At 43.2% G+C, this 26,944-nt stretch overlaps 1 protein-coding gene across 1 annotated transcript in view; it reads right to left on the bottom strand.

Annotated features, from left to right (window-relative positions):
- Window positions 1-184: 184 nt before the first annotated feature.
- Window positions 185-26,944, bottom strand: part of col4a4 (collagen, type IV, alpha 4) — a 39,213-nt gene continuing 12,453 nt past the window's right edge. Inside the window, exons 5-47 of the mRNA XM_069668359.1 lie at window positions 25,555-25,689; window positions 25,278-25,322; window positions 25,071-25,187; window positions 24,643-24,711; window positions 24,240-24,275; window positions 24,045-24,107; window positions 23,852-23,887; window positions 21,370-21,411; window positions 20,757-20,837; window positions 20,464-20,508; window positions 19,875-19,937; window positions 19,587-19,631; window positions 19,199-19,252; window positions 18,969-19,029; window positions 18,717-18,821; window positions 18,338-18,493; window positions 18,070-18,159; window positions 17,338-17,498; window positions 17,178-17,250; window positions 16,602-16,708; window positions 15,796-15,979; window positions 15,570-15,638; window positions 15,380-15,487; window positions 15,219-15,287; window positions 14,817-14,966; window positions 13,585-13,746; window positions 13,231-13,398; window positions 13,008-13,151; window positions 11,733-11,840; window positions 11,118-11,296; window positions 10,059-10,122; window positions 9,894-9,968; window positions 9,681-9,788; window positions 9,279-9,386; window positions 9,007-9,078; window positions 8,323-8,451; window positions 8,098-8,205; window positions 7,856-8,011; window positions 6,520-6,768; window positions 6,265-6,381; window positions 5,251-5,439; window positions 4,651-4,934; window positions 185-4,062 (exon numbers count right to left, since the gene is read on the bottom strand). Coding sequence (XP_069524460.1) covers window positions 3,805-4,062; window positions 4,651-4,934; window positions 5,251-5,439; window positions 6,265-6,381; window positions 6,520-6,768; window positions 7,856-8,011; window positions 8,098-8,205; window positions 8,323-8,451; window positions 9,007-9,078; window positions 9,279-9,386; window positions 9,681-9,788; window positions 9,894-9,968; window positions 10,059-10,122; window positions 11,118-11,296; window positions 11,733-11,840; window positions 13,008-13,151; window positions 13,231-13,398; window positions 13,585-13,746; window positions 14,817-14,966; window positions 15,219-15,287; window positions 15,380-15,487; window positions 15,570-15,638; window positions 15,796-15,979; window positions 16,602-16,708; window positions 17,178-17,250; window positions 17,338-17,498; window positions 18,070-18,159; window positions 18,338-18,493; window positions 18,717-18,821; window positions 18,969-19,029; window positions 19,199-19,252; window positions 19,587-19,631; window positions 19,875-19,937; window positions 20,464-20,508; window positions 20,757-20,837; window positions 21,370-21,411; window positions 23,852-23,887; window positions 24,045-24,107; window positions 24,240-24,275; window positions 24,643-24,711; window positions 25,071-25,187; window positions 25,278-25,322; window positions 25,555-25,689 — 4,842 coding nt within the window. The 3' untranslated portion in view covers window positions 185-3,804. The remainder of the gene's footprint in view (window positions 4,063-4,650; window positions 4,935-5,250; window positions 5,440-6,264; window positions 6,382-6,519; window positions 6,769-7,855; window positions 8,012-8,097; window positions 8,206-8,322; window positions 8,452-9,006; window positions 9,079-9,278; window positions 9,387-9,680; window positions 9,789-9,893; window positions 9,969-10,058; window positions 10,123-11,117; window positions 11,297-11,732; window positions 11,841-13,007; window positions 13,152-13,230; window positions 13,399-13,584; window positions 13,747-14,816; window positions 14,967-15,218; window positions 15,288-15,379; window positions 15,488-15,569; window positions 15,639-15,795; window positions 15,980-16,601; window positions 16,709-17,177; window positions 17,251-17,337; window positions 17,499-18,069; window positions 18,160-18,337; window positions 18,494-18,716; window positions 18,822-18,968; window positions 19,030-19,198; window positions 19,253-19,586; window positions 19,632-19,874; window positions 19,938-20,463; window positions 20,509-20,756; window positions 20,838-21,369; window positions 21,412-23,851; window positions 23,888-24,044; window positions 24,108-24,239; window positions 24,276-24,642; window positions 24,712-25,070; window positions 25,188-25,277; window positions 25,323-25,554; window positions 25,690-26,944) is intronic.

Genomic DNA, 26,944 nt, shown 5'->3' with positions numbered 1-26,944 from the left:
CTTACTATCTCATTAAATCAAAACATTAAAGCAGTGTGAGAATCAGAAGTTTTAGTGCGGCTTCAGTTTCACTGCCCAGTTTTTACTGAGACATTTACTTTGATGGAATTTTCTTCAGATCAAACTGATTATTCGCGACCTGTTCAAACATTTTTGAGTAAAATAAAATCAGAGAGACTCATAGTGAAACTTGATGCAGTTTATTGAAGTCGTCTGTCCACAGAGTAAAATGTTTCACAAGTGTTAGTGAGAAGTTTCCTCCTACAGAGATTAAAATATCACCGACAGATTTAAATACAAAAAAAACCACAATGATGACACAGTGACAACCCCCTCCCCCTCCTCAGGTAATAATGAAGTCCCGCCTACTTTTTTCACCAGATTTCCTTTTTTTTGTTTGTCTTTTTAACGTCTCTGAATTGATTGTCAATCGTCTGATGCCCTGAATTCAACACATTAAAGCAAAGCATTATGGGACCTGAAGTTTTATTATTATATTATGAAGCATTCACATGTTTTGGAAACGTGTTTATCTAAAAAAAAAAAAGCGGACATTTTTGATTTTCTAATAAATTTTGTCAATGACATCACAGTTTATGACATCACACAGGACGTGGTGAAGGGGCATATGGTATTGATCCTCAGAGGTTTTACTGAAGATTAACTAATTAAATGAAGTTTACATGCTTTAAAAACAAACTGAAAATAAAGAGCAGAGTCCTCAGATGGTCGATGGGTACATTTGCATTTCAATTTATTTTGTAGGAGAAAGTAGAGGGGCGGGGCTTCACTTTGATATCATTTACCAAAATAAAATTTGAAAAAATGAAAAAAAGAAACATCAAATAGCACCAACGGTATTTCAGGCTAAATAAATACTCTGATGACATTTACAGTAAAAATATAAAACTAGTTCAAACTTATTTACAAATTACAGAGATTATACAGAACCAGGACCAGAACTGGACTGACACCAGACAAGATCTCCACCCAAGAGTTTGTAGTTATTTGTTTCTTAATTAAAGAGAGTAACAGGAAGCTTTCTAACTGAAAAGATCATTCTGTTATTTTTGTAAATATTAAAACGTTTGTATTGTTGAAGCGACAACCAACCTTTAGTTTAACTTTGTATGAAACTATCAAACAGATAAAAATTCAAGTGAACGTTAACACAAGGAAGATGTGTCGGATTGTCCGAAATCATTAAATCGCCAAAGTGGAACATCAAACACAACATCAGCTTCTGGTTCTGGTTCTGATCCTGGTCCTGGTTCTGTGCTGCAGTTCATCCTCTTTAGTGGTTCGACTTAGAGTAACAGGACAGATTGTCACTTCTTGTCTGTTGGTGTTCAAGGAACCTTAGTTTGAACCATCACTGGGTTAAAATCTGACTGCTGCTCTCTTTGTTTTACAGTGAAACTTAAAAACATGGATAAAAAACATGAAATCAGCGAGCTGCAGGGGGCGCTCTGAACACGTCTGGTCTCAAAGAAAACTGGAACAAAAACATGTTTCAAGGTTTAATGTCAAATATATTCACAGCTTCTCACACGATTCTGTCCCTAGTTATTAACAAAATACTGAACGACCAATGACACACAGTCACTGCCTCTCATCTGACCAATCAGAATGCGTTTTCAGCTGACCAATCAGAATGATTTTCAGTGCAGTTCTGGTTGGGCTGTGGGCGGGGCTGGAGGCGGGGTTACTGTTCACTCAGGTGCTTGTAGTCGTTCTGTCTGATGAGGCGAAAATGTCACGTCGATACTGCCAACCAATCAGCTGCTACACCACAGGATGTGATGTCACAGGAAGTCACATTAGCTCTAAAAAACATTGTTGAAGAGCATTTTTTTAATAATAATTGTTATTCATTGTGAGAGACAGAATAATTATGACTTTTACTAAATGTTTCTTTCTGTTAAATTCAACAAACGTCACATCCTTACTGATTCAAAATGGGGCTGAGTGATCATGAAGGGTAAATGAATCAGAACCAAGATGAATAACTTTGTGTGGAGAAATTATCAAAAAATACAGTTTTCCCAACTCTGTTAACTGTTAAAATTAAAAACGGTACCAGTTTTCATTACAAAAGTCTCATTTCCATATGAATAATCTGAAAAATGAAAATCGTGTAAACATGTTGCACAATACGTCACATAAGGCTGACCAGTGCCCAGTGTGATGAGCTGTTCGCCAGGATAAGTACCAGGATATCTCTGATGGTCCGTTCTGTTTCAGCTGTGGAGCGCCTGTCCATCTGTCTCTGCTGAGTGGCAGTTTCACTGTGTCTAGCAAGTCTCTTGTATAAATCCTGCAGTCAATCAACATGTTGATTATGAAACAAACTTAAAGCCTCTATGACTTTTGTCATAAGCATATTGACAATTTTTCGCCACTGGGGACGCAAAATAACTTAGGCAGTTTGACAGAGTTATAGTCACATAAAGTAGTCATGTCTACCATGTGATCAAACCTACTTCCACAACAGCAAACACAGACCAACATGGTCTTTACAGTGACAGGGCAAACATGTACCTTTGGGGTTCCTCAGGGTTCGATTATTGGTCCTCTATATTTTCTATTATTTCATGCAAAGTGGTTTCCCTATGAGCCCTTTCTTTGATTAGTACTCTCACACACACATGCACCTATGGAATAACAGTGTTGTCGGGTTGTGTCTGTGATCAGAAGTCATTCGGGTTGTGTTTGGCAGATATTCCAGTGGTTAAAGTTTGATCACTTTCGGTCAAATAAAAGGACTTTAACTAAACTCAATCGATTGATGTTTTTTCTAATTTTGTTTTTAGCTGAAAATTCAATATCTGACTTTTGTCTCCTTATAAAATTGTTGTGTCAGCCATCATTCTTCGTGTGGAGTTGTGTGTTTCCACCAAATAAATGCCTAAAAAGTCTAATATTCATATTTTTGTGTCCTCTGGCTCCTAAGGGGAATATCTAGTACTTTAGCTGCCGAATAGTCTTTGACATGAACAGCGTACAGAAGTGGATGTGACTCTCCGGGTCTGACAAGTGAAAGCAGAAGTGTCTTTAACCTGCATTCTGTCTAATGTCCAGCAGGCAACTGGCAACTCCAATGGTTGCAAAGTCTGATTGTATAGAAGTCTATGATAAAACGAACCTACTTCTCAGTTGATTTACCACTTTAGTAAACATTTCCCTAACGAGTTTCCTACTTTCCTGCTGCACACAGCATTACCTGATAACTTAGCTTTTGCTCTTGCTCTACTCTCCAGGCCCACTGTGTCGTCTAAAAATGGTCCCTTCTGGCTCCAAAAAATCAAAATGCAAATGGCAAAAATGGCACAAATCACAGGGTTGACATCACAGTTGCTACGTCAATCACAGGGCTGACATAGAGACAAACAACCTTTCACACTCCATCCAGAATAGACTTCAAGAAAACTGTTCTGTGGAAATGATGTCAATATTAAATCCTTGTATTTTTTTTTACTGCTGATTCTATTATCGAGTTCAAGCCCAGTATTCACGCACAGGCCTTTTTACTGTCGAATCAAACATCATGACTGATGTGACACCTGAAACACGAAGCTGACCTCGGATAACACCAGTGACAACACCTGTGTCTGCTGTGACGTTTGCTGAAAAAAACAAAATGAACCACTTTACGCTGCTCCTGCTGAGCTGAACACGACTGACTGATTGATTGATTGGCAGCATTATCTTTAACATAACGCTCTCTCCTCACAGAGGCCATCAAACGTTTCTCCTTCTGTCCGTCCTCTCAGACTCTGCAGGGAGAGGAGGTGTTGCTCCTCCTCACTCCCTCATGCAGACGTTGCACCTCCCGATGCTCTCCCTCTGCTGCCAGCCCTCAGTCAGCGTGGTGGAGGAGCTGTTGGAGGTGGAGGTTGCCGTATCCACCCTGGTAAGCCAGAAGCTGTAGATGTTGGCGAAGTAGTGGCAGGTTCCTCGAGGCCCCTGACACTCCACGAAGGGCTGAGCCCTGAAGTCTGTCAGACAGCTTCCTGATGATGTCAGAGACTGGCCACCACCCTCATCACCTGCGCCTGTATGCTGCAAGACACACGGAAAGTGACATCATCATTAGACTTACTCCCTCCAGACATGTTTGAGAGATGGTAAGTTTGCAGCAGTTCAGTTACAGTACTGCATGCTATGAAACATGATGTTATCAGTAGTACTGTAGCTGAAGTAAATGTTTAGTTTGAGTTCTGGTATTTTTAAATCACGGCCCTTGTTTTAAATGGTAAATGGACTGTACTTATATAGCGCTTTTCTAGTCTTTGCGACCACTCAAAGCTGCTTTTACACTACATATCACATTCACCCATTCACACACTGATGGCAGAGGCTGCTACGTAAATTGCCCAACTGTCAATCAGATACCACATTCATACCCGTTGGCTATGCCACCGGGAGCAATTTGGGGTTCAGTGTCTTGCCCAATGACACTTCGACATGTAGCCTGACGGAGCTGGGGATCGAACCTCCGACCTTCCGATTGAAGGACGACCGACTCTACCACTGTGCCACAACCGCCCCTTTACATATTTAGGGGTCAAAACGACTAAAAGCACACAAAACGTTCTGGCAGGCTCAGATTGTTATTGGTAGTACGACCTCCAACACTGCAGTACCCACCATGAGGAAGGAGTATCCAGTCCACAGGCTCCTCCAGTATGGGGGGCAGTCCGGCTGGTTAGAGGTCTGGCTGTGCAGCGCCACAGGTGAGGAGGGGGCTTCACACACCACACAGCGGCTGATGTGATCTTCAATAGAGGCTCCACCCACTGGTATGCTAGGGACGGCTGCCGTCGTGGACAGCCAATAGGATTTATCGTTGCGACTGGCGTAGGAGCAGGTTCCCATGTTACAGGAGGAGAATGGCATGGTGGAGAACACCTGCATACAGGAGCCTGCCTGACCTGCAGACATCAAGTGGTCATTATATTATGGGATGTAACAGCTGCCTTTACCACATCAAAGGTTTGGAGCACGCTAAGAATAAAGATCTCCGAGGGTCGAGAAGAACAACAAAGGGAAGGGCTGTCTGATGATAAGGTGAAGTAGTGAAAGTAATCAATATGTCATACACTTCAATTGATATGGATTTTTCTGTGTGTGTGTGTGTGTGTGTGTGTGTGTTCGTGCATGTGTGCATATATGCGAGTACGTGTGTGTGTGTGTGGGCATATGCGAGTGTGTGTGTGTGTGTGTGTGTGTGTGTGCATATGCGAGTACCCAGGTCCTGAGTGTGAGCCTTCTCCTGACCCTCCAGGTACAGCAGACTGTAACCCACCCACAGGACCCTCATGTTCAGTGGGCAGGCGGGGACCGTCTTTGATTGGCTGTGCATCACCAACAGGAAGCCCGAGTTCAACCTTTTTGTCGGCCCGGGAGGACCCGGGTCACCGACTGGACCAGGATCACCTGAGACAGGAACACCACAGTAAGTTACATCAAACCACACAGTTATTACAAAAAGACCTGCACAACAACTCCAACCTGAAATGAACCCCAGAGCCACAACGAGCCTGTGTCAACACTGCACTGTGATTGGTGGACTGCAGATTGTGGTCTCAGAGACTCATCAGTCTCTACTGCCCCGGTTTGTATGAAGGATGCGGCAAAGTGTTTCAGTAAGTCTGAGACCAATTAGAAAGAAATCAATCTCTATGAACAGATATCTGCATATGAATCTATTCAGAAGTGTCGCGTTTAAGCAGCTTTGGTTTTATGCAATAAAAAAAGTGGGAATGCTGAATGCAACCCAGAAACTGCTGTTGTCAGACACCTATTTAGCCTCTTATTCATCTCTGTGAACGAATATCTGCATATGTGTGCAGATCATTATTCATTGAACCCAAAATAAACCGATTTTGCTGAGATTTAATGACAATAAACAGGTTGAAAGGTTGCTGAAGAAACACTTCTGAATCACAACATGACGGCAGCAGGACCTCATCCCTGACAGGCTGTCACCGCACAAGTCGACATTAATTTCACTCTGAAGAAATTAAATTAACTCAAGCGAATCCCGAGTGATGTGAAATCTGCTCATTTGCGTTGCCTGGTGCAACTTTGCGTCTGTTCATAAATTTGCTTCACTATGAGCAAACCTTTGTGCTGGTTCTCTCGACATGTATCTGACTACATTCACAGTTGCATGCTCAGTGGAGACACTGCTACTTGTGACACAAGAATGAACTGATGTCAGGATGGACAGAAAGAGAAGCAGACAGGTGGACGTTTCACCTTTGTCTCCTATGAGTCCACTCTGCCCCGGCAGGCCCGGCCCTCCTCTGTCTCCATCTGACCCTGGGGGCCCCACTTGGCCGATTGGTCCCTCAGACCCAAAGTCCCCCTTTTTACCTGAAACACAAAATCTGGATTTTATTTCCCTGGGCTGTCTGTGGTGAAGTCAGTTTTTATTTGAGTGAAGAAATCCAACAGTAAACAGTTGGACCCGACTATTTTTCATGATGACCTGGTCCACCTCCAGTGTCCTACCTCTGGGTCCCTGCAGCCCGATTTCTCCCTTTATGCCAGCATCTCCAGGTGGACCCGGGGGACCAGGGGCTCCTTGGGGGCCATCCGGGGGCGGTGGGTAAGTGGGGCAGGCAGAAACTCGACCCCTTTCCCCCTTTGGACCCACCGATCCAAGAGATCCCTTTGGTCCCGAAAGCCCACTTGAACCAGGACAACCGTTAGGCCCCCGATTACCAGGTAATCCCATCAAACCTGGAGACCCCCGGACACCTGCTCACACACACACACACACACACACACACACACACACACACAGTCCAGGATGAGGTGCATAGAGACCAACCCCCCATCAATGTGAATGGTCCGGGTAGTGATTGTGGCATTGAATTGTGTTGCTGTATGATTAAATCATTTTGTCCATTCGTATTGGATTGTAGTAATATTCAATAGTCGGACCATTGCACAAGTACCTCAAACCTGCATTCTCTCTAATGGCCAGCAGGGGGCAACTCCACTGGTTGCAAAATGAAGTCTATGAGAACATGCTCCTCCTCCTCTCCTGATGTATTCCCTCAGTAAACATGTTCCTAATGACTTTATGGTCTCAGTCTCTAGTTTCAAGTCTTCTTCAACACAGCATGATGTTCATGAGGTCACTGATGCTCCCATTAGAGTCACAGAGACCAGAGAGAGGGGAGGGCTACCTGTGATTGACAGGTAGATACCACAACGACCTAAAAAATGTACAGTTTCTTTGAAGTTTATTTTTCATTAGCCAAAATTAATTAAGCCCAATTAATATCAAAGTTAGTATGAATTACAGATGCACCTAACTAAGGAAGTGCTAGCGTTAGCTGATATATTACGGTCTTTTAACCCCTCGATCCTCTCCAGCTCCACCATCTCATCCAAATATTGTTGTCTCATCGACCAAAATGCTAAACTCAAGGCTTCAAAACTCAAGGCTACAAAACAGTTGTTCACAAACCGATGTGTGACATCCACTCTACCTATATAAAGTCTAGGGTCTCTAGTGAGCAGGCCTTATGGGCCTGAAAACTTAAGTGTGAGGAAAGCCACAAACATTTTACTGATTGTCTGCACTCAATAAGAAACCTTTTTAAAGAACGGTATCCAGTTCTTGTTCAAACATCTATGCTGCAGACGGTAAATCAAGTACGTTCCCCTGCCTTACTACAATGAATTGTATCACTTGGTGAAGTTTATAAATCAAGCTTTAGGTGAAGAATATTTGCTTTTTATTTCATCTGAATCAGCGTCATTTGGCTTTGCAGGAGTCAGTCTTTTCAGGCGATTCACATTAAAGAAAACCTTGCACACATGGAGAAAGTCTGACCTTTCATCCCAGGACTTCCAGTGCTGCCTGGCATTCCTTCGAACCCTGGGGGACCCTGTGGTCCCTGAGGCCCCTTGCACCCTGTTACCCCATTGTCCCCATCATCTCCAGGTACTGGAGGGTTTGGACCTCGATCCCCCATTTCCCCAGGAGACCCTGAAACACAAAACAAAGGTCAGAGTTAATCTAGTGCAGTTTTTCAGTAAAAAAAAAAAAAATTACATTTGCCAATAAAGTCTGACCTGGATCACCGTCTGGACCAGGACATCCAGAATCTCCATGAGGCCCGGGGACTAAACCTTTGCAGTCTGGTCCAGGGTTACCTGGAGGTCCTAATCCACCTGGAGGTCCTACAACCATACATAGACATACATCACTGACACAGAGTCACAAAGTTCTGTTCTTTAGATGGATCAGTTAGTGAACTGTGACAGTCACATGCAGACCCTGATGGGACCTACACTGACCTTTTGGTCCTGGGAGGCCTTTGGGTCCTTGTGGGCCTGGCTGGGATGTGCCATAGGGTCCTGCAGGTCCTGGAGGACCTTTATCCCCTGGAAGACCTTTAGAGCCTGGAGGACCTTGAACACCCAGACCTGAGAAGATGGACAGATGTGATGCTGATGACAGTCCCAGTGACTCAAGCTAAACTTTAATGTAACCATCTCTGTGTGACACCGATCTGAATGTTATGCTAATATATGATCATCACTTCATTGCACTATGATTAAGTCACCTGCTACAGGTGGAGAAAATCAAGCACATCTCCATGTTTGTGTGGCTCCATTCACAAAAACTACATTGAAAAATCAAACTTCAAAAACACAACTGCAGAACATGGTGCTGGTCTACTGCTGCCTCAATCACCTAGTTTGTGTTGCTGTGTGACTTTGGTGTTTTAAATGGTATATGGTTCTAAAGCTTTTCATACTTATTGATCATGCAGACTCGAAATTATGTCAAATTAGGCCCATGTTTAAAATGACAGGAAATGAAGGTCAGTTTTGCTGAAGTCTTTTTGTCTCATGAGATGAACTGGTTGTTTATGTGGGTAATCTCTTCACTGAAGTAGAAATGTGAATAATGAATTTAGTTTGATATATCTCCCTGTATGTTAGCAAGTGACTCAAGTGTTTGTGTGAGACTCGTACCTCTGGTCCCCATGTCTCCCTTCACTCCTTTCAGTCCGTCCAGTCCGTGAAGACCCAGCGGTCCAGGAGGACCTGACACAAACAAAATCACTCATGAAAAACAAAATGTTAACTTCTGTTGACCAACTCAGCGTCAGGAAAACGTAGCAACAAGGAACATCAAACTACCAAAATGAAAAATACTGTATGTTGTGTTAGTTAAAGCTTCTAAGCTGTAAAAGTGAGTCACAAGTCTTGGCTGACTGGACATCAAGTCTGGTTAGAGTCCTGACCTTGGAGTCCCTGGCAGCCCTGCGGTCCTGGAGGACCATCAGCACCTGCTTTACCAGGAAGACCTGGAAGACCGGGACGACCTCTGGGACCTGGGGGGCCGACCACTCCTGAAATCAGACAAACAGACAGGGTCAGATCTACCTGCCATGGGCTGGATTCAGGGGTCAATCATACTGCAGGTTGAGGCGAATCACTTAAAGAAAACAAGGAAAAGTTCAGCCTACTTTATCATTTAATTGTAAATTGTCCACTTAAAGACGGGATCAGACAATGGCAGAGTCACCAATAAAAATGTAAGATGTAATAACATGTAATATTACATCATGATGTCAGTCTGAGAGACCACTTCTCCTACTCCCATTGTGCTCTCAGCCTGACTAGTTCTTGGTGAGCTTCTGTACCTGATGGACCAATGTCCCCTTGATCGCCTAGATCTCCTTTGCATCCTTTCTGTCCCGGACTCCCAATAAAACCAGGTCCTCCAGTATCTCCTCGAGGTCCAGGAAATCCTGAAAGAAAGGGTCCAAAGAGTCAGGGGATATTTTACTGGTTGTGTATTCATGCTGCCTCTTAATTATAGACTCTGTCAGTGCAAACCAGGACTATGTCATCACCTAAGGGCCCAAAGTCTCCAGGAGGCCCCTTGTCTCCAGTTGGACCAGGACAACCAACAGAGTCTCCCTTGTCTCCTGCATTAAATGTATGGGAAATGTTAAAAAAATGAATAAATAAAGTTTTTTTAAGTCTTGTTGGTGGGTTGGGATGAGGAGAGGTGTTACCCTTGGGTCCAGTACATCCTTGGCCTCCGGGTTCTCCAGGTTGTCCCAGACATCCAGGGTCACCCTGCAACCACAAACAAGAACAGATCAATACTTCTCTACAAAACAGTCAAAAGCCAAAGATTCGTTCTTCGATTTAAACCTAATCTTTTGTTTGCGATTCTTGAGTGAGAATAAAGTGGTTAAAGTCGACTTGACACAATTGGACCTGTTTATCGACTTGACTCAACTTGTTTTGATAGACTTGATCTGTCTTGACTCATACTGAAACGAGTCAACTTAGCTTCACATGACATGTCTCAGCTTGACTCAGCCTGACTCTACTTGAGTAGACTCAACCTTTTTGAATTGACTTGACTTGTCTTGACTCTACGTGACTCGACTCGACTCAACTCAACTTGTATTTACTTCATTTAGCACAACTCGACCTGCCTCGTCAAAACTTGACCTGAAACAACTAGACCTGACATGTTGATTAGACATTTCCACATCACTTCACCTGTCTTGACTCAAACCGATCAACACAACTTAGCTTGAATTGACTTGACTTGTGTCAACACGACCCATCTTGGCTCATCCTGATTCTACATGACTCAAACTTTTTGGGCTTTACAGGATTTCACTGATCTTGACTTTGATTGACTCAACTTGTCTTGGCCAGGCTGTACCTGACTTGATCTGGTGTGACTTGACCTGATTAGACATGACTCAACTTGGCTTGAGTTGACATGACTGGACTTGTCTCTACTCAACTCAGCCTGACATGACTCTACCTGACTCATCCTTTTCAGCATGACTACCTTTCTTGGCTCAACCTGACTCAACAAATCCCTCTGAAACAGCAAGAAGTAAAACAAACATCCCTCTACCTGAACGACCAATTACTGTTGCATTGTCTCAAAAAATGACTATCATAGGTAGCTAGAGTCACTAACAGACTACACAGCTATGTATGTTCCTGCACATATGTGACCAGCAGCTCTACTACCTGTTTGACTCATTGTTCAGATGTCTACCTGTCTTTAAATGTCTTTATTTTTAAAGCTGTCTTTATCTTACTTGATCTCCAGTCTCTCCTGGGAAGCCAATGAGTCCTGGAGTTCCTCGACGCCCAGGTTCTCCCGGAGGCCCTGGTATGCCATAGGGTCCGGGGGGTCCTGGGAGACCTATGATCCCCGGGGGTCCATTGATGCCTGGACACCCGGGCTTGCCGATAGCCCCTTGTGCACCTTTACTTCCTGTTGAGACAGAGAGTGGTGTTATACTTCTACTGATGTTACAATGTCCCAACTCACTTCAACAAAAACTTCAGTTCAACTTTACACAGTGCTGGACCTGACTGACTGAAAAATGCACTCTTTGTAACTCAACGCAACCTGACCTGTCTTTACTCAACCTTACCCGAGTTGACAGGACCAGACCTGTCATAACCGACTCGGCTTGACTCAATTCAACCAAACTGATCCTAATTTGATGCGACTCGATCAGTCTTACATCAACTCAGCTTGGCTTTGCTCAGCTCGACTTGACTAGACTCAACTTTTCTAATTTCTTTAGTACTAATGTAGAGTACCTGAATGCGGCACTGTACCTGTAACCTAAAAAGGTAATGAATCTACAACTTCCTGTGTGGGGTCATGCCCTGACACAGGTTTCTATAGAAACAACTCTGACCTCGTGGTCCAGGAAAGCCGTAGATGCCAGAGGGTCCTGGTTTTCCTCTGTCTCCTTTGATGGGAACGACCTTGGTCTCTCCTGGAGGCCCTGTGGCCCCTTTACATCCTGAGGGAGATACACAAAGGTAGTATGAGTTTGAAGTGTTTTTTAGGTGAGATAGGTAATGCACAATGATGTTGTTCTTTTCAGGGAGGGGGTGACCACAGTGGTTTGGTTTTGACAGGCTGTAGACCTTGCAGACTAAGGGCAGGTTTACTCCAGCCTTGGTTTAGTCCGATTGAACCGAACCCTGGAGCGTTTGTCCCCTCGGTGTGGTTCGTTTAGGTGGTGTGAAAGCCGGAATGAAACTCTGGTGTGGACGAAACAACCGCACCGTGGTCCGCTAGAAAAGACGGTTCTCGGTCCGGTTTGATTATGGTGAGAACGTAAACGGACAAAAGCCTAAAGGTGAGACAGGAAATGTGGGGGGTAGAGAGTGGGGGAAGACATGCACCAAATGATCGGCAGACCGGGAGTTGAACCTGCGATCAGTGCGTGGGGCGCCTGCTCTACCAACTGAGATAAACCAGCACCCCCAGCTTAACCACCTTTTAACCAGACGATGGTAACATTACATTACAACCTGCTCTGCTGCAGCCTGAGACGCCATGATGTGAAGCTATTTTATAAGTGTATAGGAGAAATGTGAGCCACAGATAAAACATAAGGCTCTCGTAGCCTGATAGAGGAATTGAATGTGGCACTGGACTCGATGCAAAAAAATGGAACAGTTGGAGGTGAGGAGGGGAGGGGGTATGGAGGACTTCCTGGCTGATGTCAGCCACCAGCCATGGACAAGCTTATGTCTGGCTCACACTAAAAGATTTTTCAAATCTTAACAGATGTTGAAAATGTGAAAGAGCCCACACATGACGATATATAATCAAAGACTGAACAGTTTTGTTCCTGTAGTGTAGAGCGCAACGATATGACCCAAACAGCACACCACACACAACAGATTCATTCACCAACAACCAGAGTCCAACTCTCACAGGTGGAAATCTCACTAAATCTCTGGCGCTCAAACGAGACTTTAGAGTAAACAAACATGGCGGACGACGGGCAGGAAGAATTGGTGATGATAGGTTTTGGACTTTTAACTGAAAATTCAGGAAGAAAAAAGAACAAACTGTGGATGAAGTGGAAATATTGAACATGTTTAATATTTACGATTTTAAATCGGTGCGGCCCCAACGGCCTTCCAAGCAGATCGGGGACGGTAAAATTGCTTACCTTTCTCTCCTTTTGGGCCTTCACATCCTTGAGCTCCATCTTGACCAGTGAACCCTCTCACCCCCTTCCTCCCAATGGCTCCAGGGGTTCCAGTCTGTCCAGGGGACCCTGGTGCGCCATCTTGGCCCTGGGGCCCCATCAGACCTGAGAAACACCATGAGTATGTATGTGAACCTGTGTACCAAAAAATTAAATCACTGGTGTGTTGTTGGGAGGAGCTCACCTTTCTGACCATCAGTTCCTGGCAATCCTGAATCTCCACTTGGGCCAGTAGGACCCTGAGTCCCTGGATACCCAGGGAAACCTGGAGAGCCTGGTTTTCCTTTGGGGCCTTGAGGGCCAAAACCTGGAGGACCATCCTCTCCGGTCTCACCTTTCTCCCCATAAAATCCTGAACAAAAGTATGAGGATATCACAGTCAGGAGTTTCTACTGATAGACAGTCTTTTATTTGATCAAATAACTGTTAGTATGGAACATAGTATGAAGTGAAGTTGAAAAGGAAAAAAGAAAAATGACAAAGAAAAGATTCAAATAAAAGCTCAGTGACATGAGCATCTTCAGGAGACAGAGTTTACCTGGTGGTCCAATGGGTCCCTGCGGGCCAAAAAACCCCCTGGGACCAGGTTTTCCTGCATCACAGTGGTCAGAGGGGGGTCCCGGTGATCCTCTTATACCTGGGGCCCCATCCTGTCCTCTTTGGCCCTTTGAACCGGGGCCCCCAGACAAACCAAGGGCTCCTGGACAAACATGAGAAGTATGAATAAATGAAGCTGATTTCACTTCTTTTCACATGAATTACTGAATTCTTAAATTTGTCACTCTGCTGTTGTTCAACATTTAGATTGCTCCTCTCTTTTCCTGAATTGTTGACTTCCTGACTGGCAGACCACAGTATGTGCACTTACAACACTGTGTGTTGGAAAGAGTGGTCAGCAACACTGGGGCCCCACAGGGCACAGTCCTGTCTCCCTCCCTCTTCACCCTCTACACCACAGACTTCAACTCCAACACAGAGACCTGCCATCTTCAGAAGTTTCTGATGACTCTGCTGCAGTTGGATGTCAACAATGGCGAGGAGGCTGAATACAGGAGTGTGGTGGGAAACTTTGTCACATAGTGTGAGCAGAACCATCTCCAGCTCAACGTGGCAAAGGCAAAAGAACTGATTGTGGATCTGAGGAGGGCTAAGGCACCGGTGACCCCTGTTTCCATCCAGGGGGTCAGTGTGGAGGACTACAAGTACTTAGGGATGTACCTAGCTAATAAACTGGACTGGGCAAAGAACACTGAAGCTGTCTACAAGAAGGGCCTGAACTGCCTCTACATCCTGAGGAGGATGAGGTCCTTTGACATCTGCAGGACGATGCTGAGGATGTTTTATGAGTCTGTGGTGGCTAGTGCTATCCTGTTTGCTGTTGTGTGCTGGGGCAGCAGGCTGAGGGTAGCTGATGCCAACAGACTGATCAGCAAGGCCATGACGTCGTGGGGATGGAGTCTTCATACTTGTAGTCTAGTTCTGATTCTGATTCTGAACTTCTTTCTATTGCTTTAAGGTTTAATAATTTATCCAATCTTTGTTGCAAAGTACAAGTGCAAATGCTTTTTTATTATTATTTTGACACATTTTCTGAAGATTGATGGTTGTAACTGGTAGGATGTCTTTTCTGACCATACACTTTTAAATGCAACCTCTAAGCGTTCACACATTTCCAAAAGTCTGTTCTTAAATGGAGCACACAGAAGTGTGGAAGCTAGTCTTGACTGTCATTTCAATAGTCATCTCAAAATTTTAGGCCCAGTAATTTACCTTGTAGTCCGTCATTCCCAGGGGGGCCAGGGACTCCTTTAGGTCCCTGTGACCCCTGTGGCCCTGGGAAGCCTATTGGTCCTGAGGGGCCGACATTAGAGTCTCCTGCTAGGCCCCGCAGTCCAGGAGAGCCCGGAAGCCCTGGAGAGCCTGTCAAACACACAGATACACAAACTGTAAAATCAGCTGATGGTGACTCTACAGACATCCATCTGAGTTCCACAGGCATTCTCTATGGTCCCCTACCCCTATAAATTGCTATTCATTGTTTTATCTTTGGAATCATGGAATTATGGATTATGATTTTTTATGGATTATGGAAGAGCAACCAGGGTCTGACTCAAACAGACTTAACAACCTACCTGAATGATGATTTTTAAAAGAACCGACAGGTGACTGTACCTGGATCTCCACCATAACTGAAGCCTTCAGGTCCTTCGTCTCCGGTATCTCCCACAAAACCTGCAAGTCCTGCAGGAACAACACAGGATATATGTAGAGATAAGGTTATAGATAATATAAAGGACAGGTGTGATACAGGTGTAACAGGTGTGATCTGATACCTTGTCGCCCAGGTAGTCCAGGAAGTCCAGACTGTCCTTTGTCTCCTTTAGCTCCATCAGGTCCAGTGATGCCACGAAAACCTGGCGCCCCAGGGATTCCTGTGTAACCTGGAAAGACAGACAGTTTAGTAGGAAGTTAGGAAGACAGGTGAACAGGAAGTCAAATAGACAGGTGCATGTTTTTTTTTACCTGTATTTCCTTTGTCTCCCTTCTCTCCAGGAGCACCCGGGTTTCTGGGTACACAGGGCAGAGTGTCACCTGCAGAAAGAAGAGCCGAAGAGGAGGAAACAAACAGGAAGAGAGGAGTGCTTGAGAATTTAAAGGAAGAATCCTGGAGTTCTCGGAGAGGCAATGTAAATTGCTTTTCCTTTTTTTTTTTTCAGATTTTTAACGTTGACTTCAGAATGATCTCTACCATTAACTCCCTTTGGTCCTGGGAAACCAGGGAGTCCTTGAGGACCCATGTCCCCAGGGGTCCCACGCTGTCCTATAGCCCCAACAACACTTGGCCCTACGGCACCTGAAGGTCCTGCTAACCCCTTTGGCCCAGAGAGTCCTGGGAAGCCTCTGTTTCCAGGAGAACTGTAGAAACTTTGACCCTGTAAAGAAACAGAAAGCTGATTTAAAGATGTAAAGGTATAATATTCCTGTCTGACACTGAGGCCCCACCTCAGACAAAAAGATGAATATTAATGCAAAGAGGAGAATACTAAAATAATAATAATAATATATAACCTTAAGTTAAAAGTGTGTCCTGTCTGTGGCTTCAGATTTGAGATTTGAGTTCTGACTGTGAGAAAGAGTGTGGGTTTTTTTGGATCATATTGCAGCAGTCCTGTGCTGTGGATTTTAAAGTTGCTTCATCAGAATTTGATAACGTCTTTGTTGGAGGAAAAGTCATTAGACCATTAAAATCTGTTCCTCATTTAATATGTACCTCCGAGGAACAGGAATGAGAACAAGAGATTTCATGGACATGGATCTTTTAAGACTTTGTTAAACAAAGCGGTAAAGTCCCCTGCTGGTGAAGGATCAAAGTTCATCTACGGGACTTTATGTAAACCTGGTCTGTTCTGTTGCTTGCTGTCTCACTCCAGAGTCAGTAGTGATTCTTTTCCTGAGAAACCTTGTAAGGCTAATTTCACTCTTTCTATATAGTTACTACATTCTCTTGGTCTCACATGGCAGCAGATTTACACCTGCTGCAAGTGTTTGACTGACCGGGGATCCAGGGTTTCCAGGGGCCCCAGGGGGGCCATTGAGTCCTCTTCTCCCTGAGAACCCTTGTCTTCCCGCAGGGCCTTGCAGGCCCCTGTTTCCTTTTTCACCTGGAATCAAAGGTCTAATCAGAATCAATGATACACTGAGACTGAAGTCGAGCATTAATTCATTTTCCTGTCTTCTGCCTGATCACAAGCACTTTTGGTAATTTACGTGTCGTCTGCTTTTGCAAATCAGATCAATATCTATATCAGTAGTTAAAAAAATGACTCATGGTTGATGGTGTTAGTGGAGCAGGAAGGATGTGACCCTCACAAACATTTTAGATGAATTTATTGAGTCATTAAGAAACTAGAATTACGAAGTCACAGCTGTATACCCCACCCAGTAAGTCAAGTTAAACGCTCCATCATCAGTGTTTCTAAATGCATAAATATATACAGTACATGGGTAAAACAAATTAAGCAAAAAAATTTAAATCAATAGTAGCATTAATCATTTAAACCTGACACAAAGTGTGACTCAACTGTTGTGCTGCTGGTTTGTTGAGTTCAGATGCTTAATGATTAGCCTCACCTTTGATATCCACCACAGTGAAATCTCCCTTCTGACCTTTGAACCCTTTGACACCTGGAAATCCACCCAGACCCTGCAATGAATGAATTTATCAATCAATCAATCAATAGATCAATCAAGTTGCTGACATGACCTCTTACCTGATTGTCTGGTAGCTCACCTGTAGTCCACGCTCTCCTGTGTCTCCAAGCAAACCTTTCTCCCCCCTTAGCGCTGGGGCACCTGGGGCTCCTGGAAATCCTGGAGACCCCGTGTCACCCACAGGACCAGGTGGACCCCTTATTATAACTTTAGGGCCGCATAAACAGTCACCACGAATACCTGAAACACACAGATAGACAGTGATGTAAATCATGTCACGTCAATAAAATAAGGAGTTCCTCAGGAAAACGTGCTGGAGCCGCTGTTCTTTCTATTTAACCCGTGATGAGTCTGATTAATGACACAGGGGAACCACTGACTGTCACAGGTTTTCATAATACAATATGAGCTTGTTGAAATAAGTTATTAGGTCAACAAAGGTTCAGAGTCCAACTGTTCACTGTGTTTTATCTCTTCATCTATAAACCCAATACTGGATGTTCACCACCAGAAAAACATCTATGCTGGACTGGACCACAAAACCCGACTGATCTCACAACACCACCTGACCTGTGCTTCAAGTCTTTCTGGTCTATTCTGGTTTATGTTCTGTTTACTTTCTCACATCGACTGTTTCTCTGACCAAGACTAAAGCCTAATGTGACCACCATGAGTCTGAGGATCAGTCTACCTGTAGATCTGAGAACATAAACCACAAAGGTAACTCTAAATTAGAACATAAAACTCCCTGCCATTGGTAAACAAAGACGCAACTAAATCATACATTCAAGGCTTATATTTAGACACTGACCTTTAAACCCTGGGAAGCCCTGAGCCCCAGTAGGCCCTTCTTCACCTGACTCTCCAGACTCACCCGGGGCCCCGGAGATACAGTATCTACCTGAAGAGAAAAACAGGAAGTCAGCAAGACAAAAAACGGAAATCCTCAACATTGATTATTTGTTTTAAAATAGAATAATTTGAAATAATTATAGATGATTACATCACCAATTTTGCCTATGGACAGGTATGAAATCCCAGGTTTACCACAAAAAGGTATGAACTATGTTCTCTTGTACCTGGACTTCCTTGTTCTCCTTTCAGTCCTTGTGGTCCAGGGCGTCCTGGTTTTCCAGGTTCTCCAGGTGTGGGTCCATCTTTAAACACCAGACCTGGATCTCCTCTGTCCCCTTTGGATCCTGGAACTCCCGTCTGCCCCACATCTCCTGACGGTCCTGAAGAGCCACAGAGAAACACAAAGAACATGTGTGTTCGTATGTTCACTCACACTAACTCTGATGCTCCTACTCTGCTCAGCAGAGTCTCTTACGTGTTTTATATCACAGTTAGCATTAAGCTCAGGTTTAACTGAGCCTTAATTTGCCACTGTTGCTTAATCACCAATCATTCCACATATCAGCACATATGCTGCCTTGCTCATGGGTCAAGGGTACCCACCGGGTATGGACCTGCCGGGTGCTCCTCGGGGGCCGTGCATTCCCATTAGCCCAATGTCTCCTGGAGGGCCCCTCAGTCCTGGGGCCCCTGGGTCTCCAACGTCACCTAGAAGACAGGGGAATTAGCTGAGTATCATCATGCCAGAGTGATGACATCATATCAGAGTGATGACATGTTACAAGAGTAATGACGTTATACTTAGCAGACAGTGTTGTTTGATCGTTAGTGAGCTGATCGATCAGTGATCGATACCTGTGTGTGTGATGTCTACGTCCTGAGGGAGGCCTTTAGGACCTGGATCTCCCATCATGCCCTGGGAACAGACATCATGCACAGACATTATAGACTGTACAGACACAAACAGGAGCTCAACTCTCATTGGCTGGGTTACTACATGTGGCTTCCTGTCATTCCCTTTATGTTATTGGTCGGCATAGTGTTGATGATGTCACACAGTAGAGACAACCAGGAAACAGACTGACCTTTGGCCCCTCTCGACCAATCAAACCTGGCAGACCCGGAATTCCTCGTATCCCCTGAAAACACACACACACACACACCACTGAAACACGGACACTGCAGGTTTCTGATTGGTTGACAGGTAAAGCAAATTATTATTGCATCAGGACATACCTGACTGTTTAACAAAATATCCCCATCCACATAAGATTGCAAACACTTAAGAAAGCCTGCTGAGCCAGTAGATGGCGACAAAGTCCACGTTAATGATAGGTCAAATAGAAGAACTTTCTTAGCATGCGTATTCTGCGAGTAGCAAACATGTATTTATTTAAGTTATCTGAAAAAGACCTAGCAGTGCTTAAAAACTCATCAGCTATAACCTTTTTATGCTGTTTAAGTTTGACTGACCATGAATCCTGTCTCTCCGAGCCGCCCAGGGCTACCAGAAACACCCTGAAACACACGAACACATCACACACATTTTAAGATAGAGGCTGATTTTTTAATAATAATTTATCACGAATAAATTACTGTAAACGTTTTTCCCTCTGCAAGTCACAGATTCAATTAATCCTTCTTAAGACTCAAAATCAATCAAATCATATTACTTTGTGCTCATGGGAACATTTTGGTTGGAGTCAATCAGACCAATAATGATAAATAGTTATCAATAATGAAAAATGAAGGGTTCCTCACCCGGGGTCCAGGAAATCCCACAATCCCTTTCTCTCCTTTGATCCCTGGGAGAGCATCCAAACCCTGAAACCACAAACACAGATCCCTATGAGCTCCACGTTCACTAAACCCCCATGTTCATTTCTGAACATAGTCAAGTTCTGACTGAAGTATAACTGCCGAAGTTCCACAGTAGCATCTGAACGTTCTTTAGACATGAGTTCAATTGTATTAAGTAGAACTCTAAGTTAAGCAGAACTCTGTTTCACAGAACCCTGTGTTTACTAGAACTAATTGTTCAGGAGAAATCTGTTAAGCAGAACTCTGTATTCAGGAGAACCCTGTTTTTAGTCAAATTATTTATCTTGTAGACTTCTGCGTTGAGTAGTACTATGTGAACAGTGTTAAGTAAAGCCTCTATGTTTGGGAGAACCCTGTGCTTAGGATAACTTTAGTAGGTCTCTTTGTTTACCAGAACTCTTGATTTTAGGAGAACTCTGTTTAGGAGAACCTTTTGTTTAGTAGAACCCTGTGTTGAGGAGAAACTAGTGTTTCGGAGACCTAATGTTCCTTCAGCCAGATGTTCCAGAGGTTTGATATCTGCACCTACCGGCAGTCCAGGACTTGCACAGACTCCTTTAATGCCTCGAGGACCCTGAAGAACCAATACACAGAACCATAAATTACAACCACAGCACCCAGCAACAACAATAACACAAGATTAGAACAAACAAATCCAACTTAAGAACCATTCCAAATCAGCATTAGAACCAGCTGAAAACAATATTCGTACTAATAGAACTCAACATTAGAACCAACAGAATCACTAGAAACACAGCACTAAGAACTGTGGTAGGAAATAAAGCTTTAATCTGATTGGCTGTAGACTGAAGTCCCGCCCACCTGTTCTCCTTTGATATAAAGGTCTTCGGGAGGGTCGACATACTCGAATGGTCCCGGTGGCCCCTGGAGGCCCTGATCCCCCTGTTGAGAACACACAATACTGCAATACCACTACCGCACTGCAGTAAACAGTAATACACCTTACTGCAACCAGTACTTGACTGTACAAAACAGTACAACATGCATAATCTGTGAAGGTTCTCAGTCATTCAGGTCATACAGAGGCTCATACTGTATTTCTAGCTCCGTCCAACAGTCAGTTTAGAACTGAAGAAGCCATTCGGATGAGAGGTGAAACTTCTTCAAGAACTTCAACCACGTCCAGTTGCCTTTTGGATTAAGCTTAGAAGTACAACATGCAGTTTCTGCTTCATGGGTTCTCCCCCAGTACAGTACAGTAAAGTACAGAGTAGTAGTACTATAGACTGTGAAGAAGTGAGTACTGCTGGTTCACATTAAAACATCAGTAAAGATAAATCCTCTCAGTTCTGCTCTCTGAAGCTTTAAAGTGTCCTGACTGTGGTTCTTCTTGTTCCCCCTTCAGTAATGTTACTGGATGTGTTCTTCTTTGGGTGTGGCTAGCAGGAAACTTTTTTGAACATGAATATTTTACCTCGTCTCCTTTCTGTCCGGGGAGAGATCGACCTTTTTCTCCCTGAAACAGAAACACAGCCGTCATGAATAATTGGTATATCTAATGGTTCTGTAGGAGTACATCTATAATATGATGGTTCTGTAGGAGTACATATCTGATGGTTCTGTAGGAGTACATATCTGATGGTTCTGTAGGAGTACATCTATAATATGATGGTTCTGTAGGAGTACATCTATAATATGATGGTTCTGTAGGAGTACATATCTGATGGTTCTGTAGGAGTACACATCTGGTGGTTCTGTAGGAGTACATCTATAATATGATGGTTCTGTAGGAGTACATCTATAATATGATGGTTCTGTAGGAGTACATATCTGGTGGTTCGGTAGGAGTACATCTATAATATGATGGTTCTGTGGGAGTACATATCTGATGGTTCTGTAGGAGTACATCTATAATATGATGGTTCTGTAGGAGTACATCTATAATATGATGGTTCTGTGGGAGTACATATCTGATGGTTCTGTAGGAGTACATCTATAATATGATGGTTCTGTAGGAGTACATATCTGATGGTTCTGTAGGAGTACATCTATAATATGATGGTTCTGTAGGAGTACATATCTGATGGTTCTGTAGGAGTACATATCTGATGGTTCTGTAGGAGTACATCTATAATATGATGGTTCTGTAGGAGTACATCTATAATATGATGGTTCTGTAGGAGTACACATCTGGTGGTTCTGTAGGAGTACATCTATAATATGATGGTTCTGTAGGAGTACATCTATAATATGATGGTTCTGTAGGAGTACATATCTGATGGTTCTGTAGGAGTACATATCTGGTGGTTCGGTAGGAGTACATCTATAATATGATGGTTCTGTAGGAGTACATATCTGGTGGTTCGGTAGGAGTACATCTATAATATGATGGTTCTGTGGGAGTACATATCTGATGGTTCTGTAGGAGTACATCTATAATATGATGGTTCTGTAGGAGTACATCTATAATATGATGGTTCTGTAGGAGTACATATCTGGTGGTTCGGTAGGAGTACATCTATAATATGATGGTTCTGTGGGAGTACATATCTGATGGTTCTGTAGGAGTACATCTATAATATGATGGTTCTGTAGGAGTACATCTATAATATGATGGTTCTGTGGGAGTACATATCTGATGGTTCTGTAGGAGTACATCTATAATATGATGGTTCTGTAGGAGTACATATCTGATGGTTCTGTAGGAGTACATATCTGATGGTTCTGTAGGAGTACATATCTGATGGTTCTGTAGGAGTACATCTATAATATGATGGTTCTGTAGGAGTACATATCTGATGGTTCTGTAGGGGTACATCTATAACAGGGGTATTCAACTAAAATTTAAAGAGGTCCAGTTCGAGAAAACTTCTTGAAGTGAAGGTCCAGAAGATCATGATGGCTAACTATTTAGTGTGATATATATCTAAGTAGCCTAGTAGTTGTATCCACATCTGCATGTAATAAATACCTCAGTCAAATCAAATGAATTCAGTACAATTCAAAAACCTTTTGACAATTTTTATTGTCATGTAACACAGAACTGAACATATATGTATGACTGCCAATATGTATAATGTTCTCTCATTTACTAAATAAAAGTAGGGCTGCATTTCAAAATAAGAGCAAATAAATAAAATGTGAAAATTGTACATGTTCAAATAAAGTGCTTAACTTCAGAAAAAGAAAATAAAGGAAGGAAAAGTTTGAATTCCCCCTTTTCTGTTTAACATCTCGACTCAACAGTCTCAACCAATTTTGCAGATAATAAATCTCAACACATTTTTACAATTGAACAGTTGTAGAGGTTCATTTTCTTCCCCTCTCATATTCAACTCTCCCACTTTTTTTGCTCAGTGAGAGAATTGAGCTCTAGCTTGTCTCAAGCGCAGTAGTCTCTATCTCTCCCTTTCTCCGTCTTTTTCTCAACTTTCTCCGGCACAGTCGTCTCTATTTCTCCCTTTCTCCGTTTGTCTCCGTTTGTCTCGGTCTTTCTCTGTCTGCGCTGTAAAGTCACAGTGTTTACTGCCTGGAATGCACAGACTTGATTGGCTGAGTAGTATCACGTGGGATGGCTTAACTTGCATGTAATCGGTCTGTACGTTTCATCCACTAAACCACTACCGTAAAGACTACAAAAGCTGCGCCGCTTAAAATAGAAGCGCCCCGTCAGGTTTTGAATCATAATCCTTCTGTTTTGGCTGTAGGTCTGGGTCCGTATGGGACAGCTTCTGGGTCCAGACCCGGACCACGGTCCGCCAGTTAGTGACCTCTGATCTATAATATGATGGGTTCTGTAGGGGTACATTTATAATCTGATGGTTCTTTAGGAGTACATATCTGATGGTTCTGTAGGGGTACATCTATAATATGGTGGTTCTGTAGGAGTACTGTCTAAACATGTATTTTTATCTGATTTACATACAATATTTCATTTATCTCAGTATGATACTCACAGGTGGACCCCTGGAACCAGGCAGGCCTGAGAGACCCTGTAGAAACACATTATTACAAAATATATAAATTAATAATTTCAACACTGTAATTTTCATCTATACAACATGCATGGCATCAAGTGGTATATATAAAGATATGAACAAATTATAAATAAACAAATGTTCCATTAAAATACAATAGGGTGTGACTCACGTTGGTCCCGTCCAGTCCTGCAGTACCCACAGCTCCCAACGGGCCAGGGAGGCCCAGATCACCCTGCAGACAGACAGGTAGACAGACAGGCAAGGCAGGAAGTGGAGGCACATTAGCACAAAAAGGGTAAAAATAATAATTTATTTGATGGTATTTACTATCACTTAAGCTGTACATGAGCAAATTGTTTCTCACCTGCAGACCAGGAAGTCCAGCGATCCCGACCTCTCCCTGTCACACACAAACATTATGTCTTCTTCATCTTACACATTGGCAGCATGAGCAGCATCACTAGATTCATATTACTCATAAATGTAGCAGAGTGGAGCATCAGAAAAACACATGAACAAAGAAAAATACTGTCCATCAACATAACCCCTAATCTCTGGTCTTCAGTCGAGTTATGAGATGCAACAATAAGTTTATTAGCAAATTAATTAATTTATGTTGCTGAAAATGAATCTGCAATAATTATAATAATTGATTGAAAATTAAGTAAATTTTTCAGTGAGAAACGGTGAATATCCCACAGCTACACAGTTTTATTGATTTTAATAATTGTGTTTCAGTCTCAGGTGTACAGAACAGGTGTACTTACAGGTATCCCAGGGTACTGTATGAAGTAGATTGCTGGATCTCCTGGAAACCCCTTCAGTCCTGCAAAACCCTGCAGAATAAAATACTTTTACCACAATGAATACTGAACACGACATACCGTACACTGCAGTGCGCTATGACATGCAATAAAGTCTTTGTCTATATATTAGGAGCAGTTTGTTGTGTTGAGGCAGCAAGTTCAGAGTTTTTGTTCTAAAATCTGCAGAAACTCCTACGGCGTTTGGTGCAGACACACTTAGTATGCTGATGACATAATGGCAAACTTTTATCTCTTTATGTAATTTTTTCATACAAATGTGCACACGAATCTCTCTCTCTCTCTCTCTACATATATATACAGAAATATTACAGTTTTTCTGACTCAAACATTTCTCTTCTGTATGTTATTGGTCGATCAGTGTGTCTGACCGGTACTCCATCGGGCCCTTGCTCTCCAGAAAGTCCGGGTTCTCCTCTCTCTCCTCTGGTTCCGTTACATCCATCCAGACCTGGAAAACCAGGACCTCCAGCAGGACCCGGGTGACCCTAAGCACACAAACACATGTTCAGTCTGACCTTTGACAACAGTACGTCTGGGCCAATCAAAGAAGCTGAGAGGGGGGTGGGACGTCTTACCGGGAGGCCTTCTAAACCCGGAAACCCAGGAACACCGACACTTCCCTGAAACCACAAACAACACGCAGACTGAAGTTCTGGTTCTGGGTCGCAGGGTTGGGGTTAGACACAGCGTGTGATTGGTCGGACAAACTACAAAGAAACTAACAATCTGACACGAAGCTCATCATATCAGAGAAACATATATCATCAGTACACATCAGACAGGCGGCCATCTTGTCTTCATGTCAGAATTAAACGGAGCCATCGTGTTTACAATAGAACCATGTTTATTCACCGAGTCTCCCTTCAGTCCTGCAGCTCCTGTTGGCCCCTCATCTCCTCTCTGACCCTTCTCTCCTGGAGGCCCCTGAGGGCCCGGGAAGCCTGGAGGCCCCTGAGGACCCTGTCGGCCCAGAGGACCTGGAGAACCCTGTAGAACATGAAAAATCACTGTTAGAACCTTAGAGGGACTGATAGAACCTGATAGACTCTGTCGGACCCGATCAAAGCTTATACTTTAGATCAACGTAGAACATGATCAAACGGAACCGAAAACAGACGCTTCAAGAACAAGGTTACAATCTGAAGTCAACAGTCCCGATAGATAGAACCTATAAAAAACTTTCAGAACCTGTTGTTAGAACCTCATAGAGACTGATAAAACATGGTACACATGGAAGAACCTGATAGAACCTGATTCTGTCTAATAAGGTAAGAACAGATGAATAGAATCTGAAAAAAAACAAAGGAAGTCGTAGAACCTGACAAGAACCTGAAAGACTGACAAAACCTGGTAGTACCTGATAGAACCTAAACAAAAAAATTGTAGCATTCGTAAAACACGATAAAACACTGTACTTTATAACAAGGTGGAACATGATAGAGCTGAACTCATTATTATTTGATGAAACCTAGTGCAACCCCACGGAACCCAATAAAACCTGATAAAGTAGAACCTTGTAGAACCTGTTTGCAAAGAACAGAAGTAATCCGTCCCTACTAGAACCTGTAAGAAACTTACAGAACTTGACAGAGGCTGATAGAAACTGGTAGAAAGTGATAAAATATAAGAGATCCTGTTACTAAAGAACCTGGTAGAACATGATAGAACTGAGAGATCATGCAGACGTAGAACCGGGGAACATCCCATCAAAATCTAGCAAAGATTAAAAGAACTTTTTGGTGGAACAAAATGTTAGGACTTGATGCATATAAATGATACTCCAAAAACCTAATAATGAACTTAAGAGCTTGTTAGAACCTGATGGAACCAGAAAGAACCTGACATCTTATCACCTGAAGAGCCACCATGTGATAAGCACCACAAACTCCAGTAGTTAGACCGATCCGCTGGAACAAACAGTGATGCTCTCAGAGGAACATAACTGTTGGCTGGTTCCACTGTGAACACTGGCTGGTTTTTTAAAGATGAGAACTTCTAACAACATGATCTTTCCTCTAGAGACAACTTGTTCTCACTCCTGCTGTAAAGAACTTCAGCCTGTAGGGGGCGCTGAAAGAGATTTGTATTGTCAGTCTCGTTCTTAAATAGAATACAGAAATAACTGCAGAAAGAGGCTCTGACATGTAATGTTGGTAAGTGACCACATGAGGGCAGTGTGACACAACAACACATTGAAGTACATCCTTTAAACCAGGGGTGGGCAACCCTGCTCCTGGAGGGC

Source organism: Semicossyphus pulcher, unplaced genomic scaffold (assembly GCF_022749685.1).
Source record: "Semicossyphus pulcher isolate SPU_LCO1_2020_fin unplaced genomic scaffold, fSemPul1.0.p SCAF_19, whole genome shotgun sequence".
Lineage (NCBI taxonomy): Eukaryota > Metazoa > Chordata > Actinopteri > Labriformes > Labridae > Semicossyphus > Semicossyphus pulcher.
This window is presented reverse-complemented; position numbering and strand designations above follow the sequence as displayed.